The 12,710-nt window shown below is 52.2% G+C and overlaps 1 protein-coding gene across 3 annotated transcripts in view; it reads right to left on the minus strand.

The window, feature by feature from the left end:
* Positions 1 to 6,183, minus strand: part of BICD2 (BICD cargo adaptor 2) — a 53,374-nt gene extending 47,191 nt beyond the window's left edge. For all 3 annotated transcript variants that reach the window (XM_074284477.1, XM_074284476.1, XM_074284475.1), the window contains exon 1: positions 5,488 to 6,183. In XM_074284477.1, the coding sequence (XP_074140578.1) occupies positions 5,488 to 5,727 (240 nt within the window). In that variant the 5' untranslated portion in view covers positions 5,728 to 6,183. The remainder of the gene's footprint in view (positions 1 to 5,487) is intronic.
* Between the last annotated feature and the right edge of the window lie 6,527 nt (positions 6,184 to 12,710).

The following is a 12,710-nucleotide window of genomic DNA, read 5'->3' on the forward strand; positions in this document are numbered from 1 at the left end:
TCCCAATTACTATAAAAAAGAGATTTCAGGCTCACCCCTTCCTCCTTTCTCCCTGACTGAAATTTTTGTTTTGATTTGATCAATGATATGAGAGGGAGTGGAGTAAAAAGGGAAGAAAAGAGACTGGGGTCAAGGTCTGGACTTCACCCCAAACTCTCACCAAGGCCACCAGGACCCCAGACAAGGCCCTTCAAGTGCGGAATTGTGACTGTGAAATGAGAACAATGCACCAACTGCCCAACTCGGGAGGGGCTTGCAAAGTAATTACTTGGCTCATTAATTCAATCTGAGCTCCACCTCTCATTGGGATCCCAGTCTTACAGTCAAACTAGTAGAACCAGGGGAAGCCGAGGAGGATAGAGTCTGGACATGGAGTCTGGGAAAACCTTAGTAGCTGGGTGACCCTGGATGAGTCATTTAACCTGCCTGCCTCAGTTTTTTTTTCACTTCAAATGGAAATAATAGCACTTTCTTCCCAAGTTTGTGGGGATCAAATGAGGCGATATTTGTAAGGCCCTCTGCAAATTTGATATTTATTAATAAATATTAGTTGGGGAGAGACTCTGAGACTCAGCTTCCTCATCTGTAAAATGGGAGTAACAGGATCCTGAGGATTATTTGAGCCCCTCCCAGGGACATTCAGCTCCTTGAGGGCAGAGACTGGCTCCTTTGTGGCTCAGAAGTCCATCAAGCTTGACACACAGATGCTATTAATGTTAATATCACCTATTAATATCATTACTACAAAGGATAAGGCAGGAAGGGGAATGCAATAACAAAGCTTGTTAAAGTCCTTTAGGGGTTCACCATCTTGAAACAGAGGTTAATGACCAAGAAACCAGTGCCCCCCCACCTCCATCGCTCTGCTGGGTGCGGGATGTGTCGGCCCAGATGGGAAAGCATCCTCCAAGTAATTCAGTCTCTCTGACAAGGGACTCGGCCACCATGGGGAGGTCAAAGAAAGCCACAAGAGTCCATTCATGCCAAAACAGTAATAGGCGCCTCTTTTTTAATAGTAGCAAAAACTGGAGATCAAGGGGGCCCCTGGGAATTGGAGCGGCTAAAAGAAAGGAGGGATCCAGAGGAGAGAACTGCTCCCGGCCGGCAAGAGATGGATTTCAAGGAGCCACTGAAAGCTGGGAAGAAAGACTCCTCCGAAGGACGGAATACAGGCCGATGTGGGAGAACAAGCCAGCCGGTGGCTAGAAGGCCAGAACAGAAACCGGCATGGAAGACAGCTCCCAGCGCGCATAAACGCAGTGGGCGCAGCAAAGGCTCCAGAGATGCTCGCTTAGTGACCACTTGGGAGTCCGCCCCAGCCCACAGGAGAAACATCTCCGGGAAAGGCGGTGGACTAGGGGGCAGAACAACCAACACGTTCAGACAGGAGGGACGGGCAGGCTTGTTTTGTTTGCTCAAACTTGTTACTTCTTGTAACAAGTTTCAATTCGGAAAGGGGAACGATGGGCAACAGTGTCAGATTGTTAAAGAGTGTCAATAAACTTTGTTTTTTTTTTTTTAAACATAGAAACAAAGTAGAACCTTTTCTGGTGAGGGGATAACTTACTCCCTCTGGGGAAGAAAAGGCAGGCTAGCAGCCCATCCTTTGATGGGACCAGGAGCTTTGAGTGCAGAATTTGGTGTAGAATGAGATCTGGGGGACTTTCCCACACTTGTTGGAGCCGGGGGAGGGCCAGGCCCATCCTGCTCTGCTTTGGAGGCCGGGGCTCAAGGAAGGATGATGAAGCTTCAGCACATCCACAAATCAGGGAGGGAGGCGGAAAGCACAAAAGGATCAGCAGAGGGAATGGAGAACAGGTTAGTCTGGGGCAGGGGGGTGAGGGGAAGGCAGCAGGAAAGTCACAGCAAATTAAAGGAGCTACAGGATGGCTGGTCACACTGAAGCTGGGGACCCAGGTGGTCTTACTCTAATGGAAGGAGGGTAAGCATCAACTGTATGTGTCAGGCTTGAGGGACTGCAAAGGCACAACGGGGCCAGCCCCTGCCCTCAAGGAGCTGAGGGTCCATGGGAGGGGCTCACAGAAGTGAGGCAGGATCCTGTTATTCCCATTTTACAGATGGGAAAGCTGAGGCTCAGAGAGCCTCTCTCCAATATGAGGAGGCACACAGATAATCAGAAGTGGCCTCACATTACATGGGCATGCCTTGGAAGGCAGCAGGTCCTGTCACGGGCAGCATTCGAGCGGAGGCCAGATGACCAAAGGCTCCTAAATGGAGACTGGAAGAGACCTAGAGGCCCAAGGCCCTTACTTTACAGAAGAACAAGCTGGGAGTTAAGGGAGAGTAAATGACGGCTCCCACAGAGAAAAAGAAAGCAGCGGGGGGATGGGAGGTGACCCATTGGCTTCTATAGCCCCTGCTCCTTCCAGATCCATGGCTCCTTCCTCAAGTGAAGGCTCCTCTGCCAGAATGGGCTAGGAGGAGGTGTTAGAGGGAAGAGACAGCCCCTCCCCTCCCATCTCTCACTCTAGTACACAAAGACTAAAAATAGAGAGGGATAAACACCCTGAGAATTTGCAGAGGAAGTGGCCAGTTGTTTTGCTGGGGAATTGCTGAAGGCTTAGCACTGTCTAGGCACTGAGGAGTGAGGGAATAGCCAAAGGAGAAGGCCAAGTCCTAGAGCGAGTCCTGTGTTTGGGATGACCGCGGCGCACACCCAAGCCATCCCAAAGCCGAGGCAAGAGGCCCAGGTCGGGAATCCTGTGAGTTTGGAGGGGGCAGGTGAAGGCCGAGAGGCTCCCTCAGCCCCCGAGGCACAGAGCAGGACAGGGCAAGGAGTGAGAGGGAGCAAGGCTGACCGGGCAAAGCAAACCCTCAAAGCCAAACAGGAGCTTAGACAGGCTGCAACGGGGGTTTGGAGCAATAAAACGATGCCACAAAATAATAACAAAAACATCATAAGGCAGGTATCTATCACTTTAAAGTCTGGAAAAGGCTTCCTGAATATCAGGTGATCCTCAGCACAACCCTAGGAGGGGAAGTGCCAGTATGATCCCCATTTTATAGATGAAGAAACCAAGGCAGACTGAGGTTGAGTCAGAGCTGGGAAGTAGCCAGAGTCAGATCTGGATTCAGGTCTTCCTGACTGTAGCTCAGTATTCCTATCCAGCTTTCCCACAGCCACCACTTAATTCCATGTCAAGCCTAGGATTGTGGGAGAAGCCGGGAGCTGGGTTCCAGAAGGACTCCTCCCCGGGGGAGACCTTTCATCACACAATCAGCCCTTCACGCAATCAGCCCTTCACCTAATCTCGGAAGGTGGAAGGAATTCCCGGCTTAGAAGGACAAACATTCCAGAGAACTGAAATTCCTTCCCATGGAAATCCGGCATAAATGAGCCTCCTGCTCTTCCCTCCCAAAGAGGGATCGGCAACTAGAAAGGGAGCTCGCGGGCAGATCGCACAGGAATAGGAAGTCATTTTGAGTCATTTTCCTGTAATTTCTTCTTCCATCCCAGTGAAAGCTCTTGGAGAGCAGAGCCCAGATTTTTGCCTTTCTTTGGATCCCCAGAGCTTAGCACGGGGCCCGAAACTTGGAGCAAGGATTTTTAAATGCCATATAATTGAAAAATACTCAGGGGGAGGAGGTAAGATGAGAAGGAAAGAAATGCTCATTAATTGAAAAAAAAAGTGACTTAATATAGATAATATGAATTATCTAGATTAGCGTGTCAAAAAGCCAGATTTCTGTAAGAACAGCAGGTTGTCTCCACAAGTGTACTTAGGAAATAAAGTCACTGAGTAAGTAAGTAGTGGCTAAAGAGCAAGACCAGCTCCCACCTCGGATACAGCTGACAGGTACCCAGGTGTGTTGACCTGCATTAATAGACTTCCCACCTGGGAAGTTCTCAGCACTTCTCTTACTTGTCATTTCCTTGGTATGGGGAGCTCCCAGAGAGGACCCCCTTCCCATCAGGCTACTCGGCAGCAACTCTGCAAAAGAGATCTCCTCTCCCTTCCCGGGGATCTTCCTTGGAAACTGCTCCCTGACTGCAAAGTCTTAGCGCCCAGAGGTCTAAGATGACTATCTTGGGGAAAGTGAGATTTAAATCCACTTCTTCCTGTCTCCAAAAACTCAATCTACTAAGGCCAAAGTGATTTGTTGTCCCTGATATATTACTGTTCACAGAGTGCTTTACTTACATTATCTCACTCGATCTTCAAGTGAATTTCTGGCTCTCAGTCCCATTTTACAGAAGAAGAAACTGAGGCTCAAGCAGACTAAGATGGACCTACCACGGATTAGATCAGAGGCAGTATGGGAAACAAGTCTGCAGAACTTCCAAGCACACACAGCAGCTTCTCTCCATTTGCTCTCAGTAGCCCTCTCTGGGTCTCTATTGGGAATCGGTCACCAAGCAGTGTTGGGGCTTCCCTCTAGCCGTCCCCCACTGGGAGAGTTTCCCACAGGCCATCTGTTCCCCGCATGGATTCTCCTCTCTCCGGGTCCCTTTGCTGGGAGCTGCCTCTGACTGCTCTCCCTCTAGCACTCGGAAAAGGGAGGGCACCTACCCAGAGTCCCCTGCTTGAATCAGTCGGGGAGCAGCTTCCAAGGAAGATCCCCGGGAAGGGAGAGGAGATCTCCCCTCTCTTAAATGAGTCTCCTCTAGGCACCGGATCTCTCTCCCTCTCACACATGCGGCTTCCCTCCCCCAGCTTCCTCCAGAAGGCTTAAAGCTGTCGAGTTTAGAACCCAGAATTACATAACCAATAAGTGACCTATGTCCCACTCCAGAGAGGATGCGGGGGGCTCCGCGACGGCAGCGCGGCTGCCGCACACACGAATGCTCCTGCATCCGCCCGGTCTTTGTCCACCTGTGATTTCTCGGGCCGTCTGGGCCAGGGCACTAACTAGGAGGGAAGCCTGGCCAACAGTGCCAGCGAGGACCCATTTCATGGGTTTTTAGCCTCTGTCTAAAACTGGCATTCTAGACGCTGCTGCCGGATCTTACACGCAAACACACACGCCGACGTCCCAGAAGGCGATTCCGCCGCTGCCTTCCCGGGGCCGAGACCCGGCCAAGAGAACGCTCCAGGGCAGCTCTGGGGCAGGGGCACGGAAGGAAGGCAGGGGCTCCCAGGGCCGGATCCACTTCCAGACCCCTAGAACTCACACAAAGGGAGCTGCTGGGAAGGGGGAGCCCCTGCCGCCCAAGCTCCCCGCACCAAGGGCTCGGGCGGCCCGGAGGGTCCTGCCAAACCGTTCTGGCCCTTCTCTCCCAGGCAGGCTCGCTCAGCCCCGCCGGGCATGGGCTTCGGCACGGAAGGTGGCACCCCGGCGGGATCTCCCGGGATCCCCGGGGCCGGCGGCAGGACGGGGAGGGGGCCAGGGCAGGGCCGGCGGGCTCCCCTCCCCCGGGGAAGGGGCAGGCGGCGCCGCAATGCTGCCGCAGGAACCCCCCGGCGCGCAGGCTGACAGGCCGGGAGTGGGGGGGAGGGGGCGGCGGGCCCGGCGGCGCTCACTCACCTCCTTGAGCTGCTCCATCTCGCTGCGGATGGTCTCGTACTCCAGCTCCAGCTCCTCGTACTGCAGCTTCAGCTGCTGCTTCTCCTCCAGCACCACAAGCCCGTACTCGGCCGCCTGGATCTTCTCGCGGGTGGTCTCGCCCAGCTCGTGGAAGAGCCGCTTGACCTCGGCCCGCAGCCACTCGGGCTGCGACTCCATCACCAGCTTGGCGTACTCCTCCTCCTCCATGGGCCCCGCCATGGTCCCGGGCCGCGGCGGCCGACGCGGAGGGGGCGGGCGGGCGGGCGGGGGCGGACGCGGGGGGACCTGGCTGCGCTGCGCCGGCGGCGCCCGAGAGTGGCGGCCCTCAGCGGCGGCAGCGGCGGCGGCCGCCCATGCCGGCCTCCCGCGGCCCGCGGCAGACGGGGCTCCCCGCTCGCTTCGCCTGGGATGGGGCTGGAGCAGCCCTCAGACCATGCCGTCCCCGCCGCTGTCGCCGCCGCCCCGCCGGCCTCCTCGGGCCCTGCCCTGGCTCCGCTTCGAGCGCCGGTCCTCCGGGACCTCCTTCAGCCGGAACGCCGCCGCCGCCTCCGCTACCGCGTCTGCCCAGAGGGAGCGTCGGGCCGCCGGTCCCGCCCCAAGCGCGGCGAGGAGAGAGGAAGCGCTCGGCTCGATTCCAGCACCCTCCCGATCCCGGCCGGTCCCGGGAACTACAAGGCCCAGGAGGCGCCTTCGGCCCCGCCCAGACCCGCCCCTCCCCCTCCTGGAGACCCGCCCCTCCCCCTCCTGGAGACCCGCCCCCTTCCTTGGGCCGCCCCCCCTGTCCGCCGCGCTCGATTGGTCCCGGAGAGCCTGGAAGAAGAACGCCGATCTCCTCTGGAACGCCGGCGCGCCTGACGTCACTGTAGGCCGGCCGCTCCCTCCCGATACATTGTATCTCTCCCCGCTTCCCACTTCCGGTCCGGACGGCCGGGCCAGCCCGAGCCGGCTCTCCGCAGCTGTTGGCCTTTTTTGAAAGGAGAGGGGGGCGGGGCGGGAGGGGACACGCCCCTGCCTCCCCGTGATTGACCGCTGACGTGCTCCGGTGTCTGCCCTGGGCGTCCAGTAGGGTCGGAGCTCCGGAGTAACGGTCCGAAAACGCTCAGGGGCGGGCTGCGGGGGGCGGAGCAGACGGACTGGCTCCTTGGGCCCGGGGGCCGCCGCGGCGCACTTGCGGGCGGCTCCCCCGGCAGGTCCTCGGGGAGCGTCCGGCAGGGACCACCTATGGGACCCTCACTGCAGCTTCAGGAGTCTGAGGTCACTCATGTGTACCATGGGGATGGCAGCGCTAGCTTGCTGCCCCCACTTTACAGATGAGGAAGTCGAGGTTCCGTTCCACCCCAATGTCAAGAGCAGGTTCAGAATTCGAGTCCAGAAATATACAGAGTGTGCGTGTTTTTCTACGAGAACAGGCCAGCTGTTTCTATGGGCTTCCTCTCGGAGCCCGCAGCCGGCTGCCCCGGCCACTTCAAGTCCCGAGCGTTTGTTAAGCGCCTTTCTACCCAAGTGAAGCCCACAGGCATTGATTGAGCCCGCTGCCCACGTGCCAGGTGCTGGAGATCCCAGGAAAGGCGAACTCCCACCGGCCGCAGCGCAGCGTGGCTCTTTCCACAGAAGCCTTCTTCCTCCCATTCACACTAGTGGTGACTTTTGGAACGCTCCCAGCACTCCCTTCTGCCACCTGGTTCCGGGCAGTGCCAGGAAATAGCCGCGGACCGGGCCTGGCAGCCTCTTCCCAGAAGGAGGGATGGTCTGAGGGGATGGGTCACGGGTAAATTGTGTTAAGAACTCAGTGATCTCCGCGGCTCCTGCGCCCAGGCAGGGTCCTCCACAGCCCGGGGTTGGCAGGGGGCTCCCGGACACAACCCCAGGCCGTGGGGGCCTCTGCTATATCAGCTGATCTTGTAGCCCAGTGACTCGGGCCATATTTGTTTCTACACTGGCATGGGACTGGAGCGGTTAACACGAGACTGGGAGACACAGATCTATTGGCTAGAATCCTTAGAAGCAGGGCCCTCTGCTAACCCAGTGCCAAAATGCAGCTTCCCCTGCCCACACTTCCGCAAACCAGTTGGCATCAAGAGCCCTTTTTGTCTCGCAAGCCAGCCTTCCCTTCTTACCCCTCCTCTTAGTCATGGGGAGTTGTGTCGACGTAGCAAAAACCCAGCCTGGCTCCCTCACACCCCTGGCCTTGGGCTGGGGTTCTACCAAGCCTGGCTCTCCTGTTTAAACCTTCTAATGCAGACTGGCACCGGGAGCTCTTGCTCAAGCCCTCCCCGGGGCGCCTTTTTATCACTGGAAGCTGTGCTGATGTGGCAAAATCCCTCACGACAAAGTGTTGCTTCCCAGCCCACATGGCCGCCTCCTTCTGCCTGCTGGGTGCCACCTGGGAGGTGGGGGGGGGGGAAGGAAGAAAGGGGGAGGGACATGGATTTCTCTTCCCTTGGACCCCAAGCTTTCTTCCATAGCCTTATCTACCTACCTACTTTAGGCCCATACACTCCTCCCCCCAGAGCGAAATGCCCACTACAAGAGACCTTGTAAAAGGACTGTTGTGAGGATGTAAAGGAGAACTAGAGAGAAAAAAAAAAAATCATCTCCATCCAGGTGGTGGGAGGCATGGCAATCAACAAATCTAGAGAAGTTAGGAAGAGGAATCAGATGGAGAGAGTTTCAGTTAGAGGTACCTGGGCTCCCATCGGGAAAGGATCTGGAGATTCTAGTGGACCAACAACTCAAGAGTCACAGAGGGATATAGTTGCCAGACCAAAGAGATCTCCAGCTTCCCTTGTGGTCTTGGGCAGGATCCCTGATGATACCTGACCATGCTTGTGTGTACTCTGCCCAGCCCCGCCCTAACTCCACTGACCTGAAACCCTCTTAGGGACTTCCTGGGGACATTGTAGCTGAGAAGGGGGTGTGGCCTGTGCCATTCAGCCTTGTTCGAGTCCCCAAATGATGCTTGAAGCTTGGACCGTGCCAGTTTGCTCACTGTGCATGTTTGAAGACAAGCCTAAGCTTGGGCCACCAGCTCATCACCCCTCTAGCAGGCCCAGAAACTCAACCTGGGAAAGCTTCCAACTTGTTTCTAATGCTTCCTTGTATACTAAGTAAGTGACCTCAGATCTCTTGACTCCTGCCCCCACTCAGGTCCCTATTCTTTTCCTTTCCTAGTCCAGTGTCCTCCAAATAATTCTCTCACATGGCATATAAAGTAAAGGAAACATAATAAGAGGAAATTGACAATTAACTGTAATCACATCACCAACCAAGGGGCTTAAATCAAGTTGCTTCCACTCTGGCCAAATTTGAGTCCTCTGAATTCTGCCCCTTTCAACTCATAGAAGGACAGATGGCACCAAAGGCCATTTGTAGAGAAGTGCTATCAGGCTTTCTCAAGGTCAAAATCAAAAGGGGGAAACTGATTCACCCCCAATGACCTTTTCCTTTTTTTACCATATTCCAGATGGCCACTTGGACATTAGTTCATACATGAGTTCCAGGGAACTCCCCGAGGCCACATCTATTTCCCAGGCTTTTCCAAGAGAAGCTAGAATATTCTGCCATCCCAAAAGACCAACTGCCACAAACAGAACACTGTACCTCCAACTCGGCCAGGGCAAGGACAGTGTGACCTGACATCTGACAGCACTCTCTCCTCAATCCCTAAAGATCTAGGAAAATGGCAAGGAAAAAACCATTCGTCCCTACAGCGAGGTGCTTCCTCTGTTGGGTGTGATGGGATGCTTGATGAAGAGATGGTCCGTCCTGGGAATCCCAATGAATTAGTACATTATTGGAGGATAATCAGGATAGCAAACAGTCTGGAAGACTCAGTAGAAGGAAATGGGGATGGTTAACCTAGAACAGAGATGTCCTGGGGAGGGGGGGGAGGGCGGAAAAACAGTCTAAATATTTAAGTCTGTCATGTGGGAAAAGGATTTATTCTTTTTGGCCCCAAACCAGAGCACCTGGAGCAAAAGGTGGGATCTGCAAAGAAGCCCATTTGAGTTTGACATACAATAAAAACTTCCTGTCAGGGAGAGCTGTCCCAAAGGGAAATGAATGGGTTGACCCTAGGAAAACTGGGGTCTGGAACTGATTGGACACCTTCAAAGGTTAGACTCCAGGTTGGGTATGCTGCAAAACCAGGTGTGCTTGGTCTAGGAAGCTGCCGTCCTGACATCCTGACGTTGGGATCAAGCAAACAACCCACAGACATTAAGTGCCTGCTGTATGCATTGTGCTAAACAGTGGAGGCTCAAGCTTACACTCCACTGGGAAGGAAATGATATATATGTGTGCATGTATATGTAAGTGTATGTGTGTATATGAAACATACCACCTTAATGGCGAAAGCACTAGCAGCTGGGTCACAGAAGGAGGAAGGAGGACAATCCTGTAGCTGAAAGCACTAGCAGCTGGGTCATGGAGAGGAAAGGACAAATGTCCCATAGAAGGTAGTATGTTAACTTTTACAGTAAATCATATTTGATCATGATATTTTAAAATAATGTTTATTATGTAGTTATATAAATAAGATATATATACACATGTACATTATACAATGCTTTTATATATGAAATTAATTTTGTTTTAGATGAGATATCACCTGCATTTAAGAGCATACACTCTTCAGACATCTAAACTAAATCTCTTGTTGCAAGGAATCCAAGACTCAAAGGAAATCTTAGTGTTCATCCACTCCAGTTCCACCCAAACTAATTTGGCATCTTACGACTTCAGATAATGTTGAGAGCTCCCATAAGTCCATAAAAAGGTGATCTAAGACATTTTAGAGAAAATAGAGGAAATGAAATCTTATTTCCCCATTGGATAAATAGCTCTTATAATGAGTATATTGTTTGTATATAGGATTTTATGTTTAATATTCAAGAAGGGAAATATTATGACTATCGCCATTTTCATACAGAAGCTCTCTTTCTGTTGGAAACTACTACTCTAGTCCAACCATTCCCACTCCACGCTGGCATCCTAGTTTTTGGAAAGCAATAGGTTTGGCTTTTTTGGTCCTTAGTTCTTTGAAATTCTCCTTGAGGTGCTGGTTGCCATAGAGAACGAACCCAGTATTCATTGGAAAGTTCTAGGTGAAGATGGGGGATTTGATTTTGATATACAATAATTGCTGAGCCTTTCCATGGGTCCCTCACAAGTTTATGCTAAGTAATCTCAATTGAGCACTCACTCCTTTTAATAGCTCCTTAATGCACTACAGCTGCTTTCCCAAACCTTTTGACCATTCCTTAAACCCTCCCCCACCTTCTCAGCTAAGAACTTTTCCTCATTTCACTGAAAGAATTGAGATCATTTGTTGAGAACTTTTCCTTCCTCCTCAAATCGTTTCCTAAATGACTTCTGCCAAGACCTCTGCCTTCACTCCCACATAATGAGGATTCATTCTGCCTTCTTTGGCCAAGGTAAACTTCTTCACGTCCACATGTGATTTGGTTCCTCCCTTCGCTTCCAGCAGATTGCCTCCCCTGTCATCCCTATTCTTTTTTTTTTATTATTATTATTTTTGAGGCTGGGGTTAAGTGACTTGCCCAGGGTCACACAGCTAGGAAGTGTTAAGTGTCTGAGACCAGATTTGAACTCAGGTCCTCCTGAATTCAGGGCTGGTGCTCTATCCACTGTGCCACCTAGCTGCCTCCATCCCTATTCTTTTCAATCTCTCCCTGTCTTTTGGCTGCTGCCTTACTGTCTACAAACACACCCATGTTTCCCCCATCCTCAAAAATCCCTCCTTCGATCTATCCATCCATCCACCCATTCATCTATCCATCACATGTCCATCCCCAAGAATCCCATATTTCTCTTCCATTTGGGATTAAATTCCTTGGGTCTCTAGACTAGTTGCTTCTATTCCCATTCCTCTCACTAAGGCTTAGCAGTCTAACTTCTGACCTCAAAGATTAATTAAAACTGCTCTCTCCAAGTTTATTAGTGATTTCACCATTGCCAATCCAGTTGAATGACATGAGGTTAGATCTTTCAAGACAGTTGTGAAAATCGAGGAAGGCTTCATCTACTTCAGAGTTGAGTAGGCCTGAAGGACTTTGAGCATTGATTTAAGGACATAATTGAGTCCCCTTCCTGCTATCCTCCCATTGATGAGGGTTGGGGTCCCTTTAAGATTCCTTTCTAATTGTCCAACCCATGGCTGACCTTGATTTATAAGTCCTGGTCAAAGGCACCCTTTTGAATATCCAGGCCCAGCCTCCCCACTCTCAGCCCTCACCTGATCTGAGCTAACTGAAAAAGCCCGCCAGAACTGGGTACTGCCCATCATCTTTTGGGTATAAAAGAGGTGAGCTGGAACTCCCTCATTGCAGGAGCCCTCCCAGCCAACACATGGTAAGGGTCCTTGCCTGCCTAGCGGCCACCTTCGACCCTGGCATCTTTATAACTGAACTTTACTTCCAAAATCCTACAATAAACCTTTTATTTATCTAGGTTTTCAGGCCTGTAAATTCATTTTACAGGGGACACTGCGCCTCATGGGATTATCTATGCGCCAAGAAATGGGGTTCCCCCTTTCCTTTCCCTCATTACCATGACACAATCGCCTCCCTATTTCAGTCAAATATGGGCAACTATGTACTTATTGGTCAAGTTCAATTTCGTGGGTAGATCTCGAGCTTAGAATGTAAGATTCTCAGCCAATGAGGAGGAGGGTCAGTGGTGGGTGGGGGTGTTCTGCATTAGAGATTAAAGGTGCTGTCCTGCCCACAGGAGATGCTTCTTCTCTTCCATTGTCTCCTCTAAGGGTAAGACGTCCTTCTCTGGAGAATGTACAATAAACTTTGCTTTACTCTGGAGATCTCTCCAGCTTTTTTTTTATTAAATGGTGACCCCTCGCCATTTCCGTACCACACACAGTGTTCTTGATCTCTCTGCAGCCTTGCATAGCCCACCTCTCTCTTCTCTGGAGGTTTTCTCAATACTGACCCTTCCTGCTTCTCTTTTCTCTCTGATCCTTCTCATGTCCTTTCCTAAGTTTTCATCCCAGTCTCCTTGGATGTTCCCCAGGGCTCTGGCCTGGGCCCTCTCCTCTTTCCCCTGGGTGTTCTTTTCAGTTCCCATAAACAGTGATCATCTCTAGGAGGATGATTCTCAGATTTATTTTTTCAGCTCTAGCTTCTCTGCTGACCTCTGACCTTTGATTCCCAGCTGCTTATTAGGTA

The sequence above is a fragment of the Sminthopsis crassicaudata genome, chromosome 1 (genome assembly GCF_048593235.1).
Source record: "Sminthopsis crassicaudata isolate SCR6 chromosome 1, ASM4859323v1, whole genome shotgun sequence".
In the NCBI taxonomy this organism is placed as follows: Eukaryota; Metazoa; Chordata; class Mammalia; order Dasyuromorphia; family Dasyuridae; genus Sminthopsis; species Sminthopsis crassicaudata.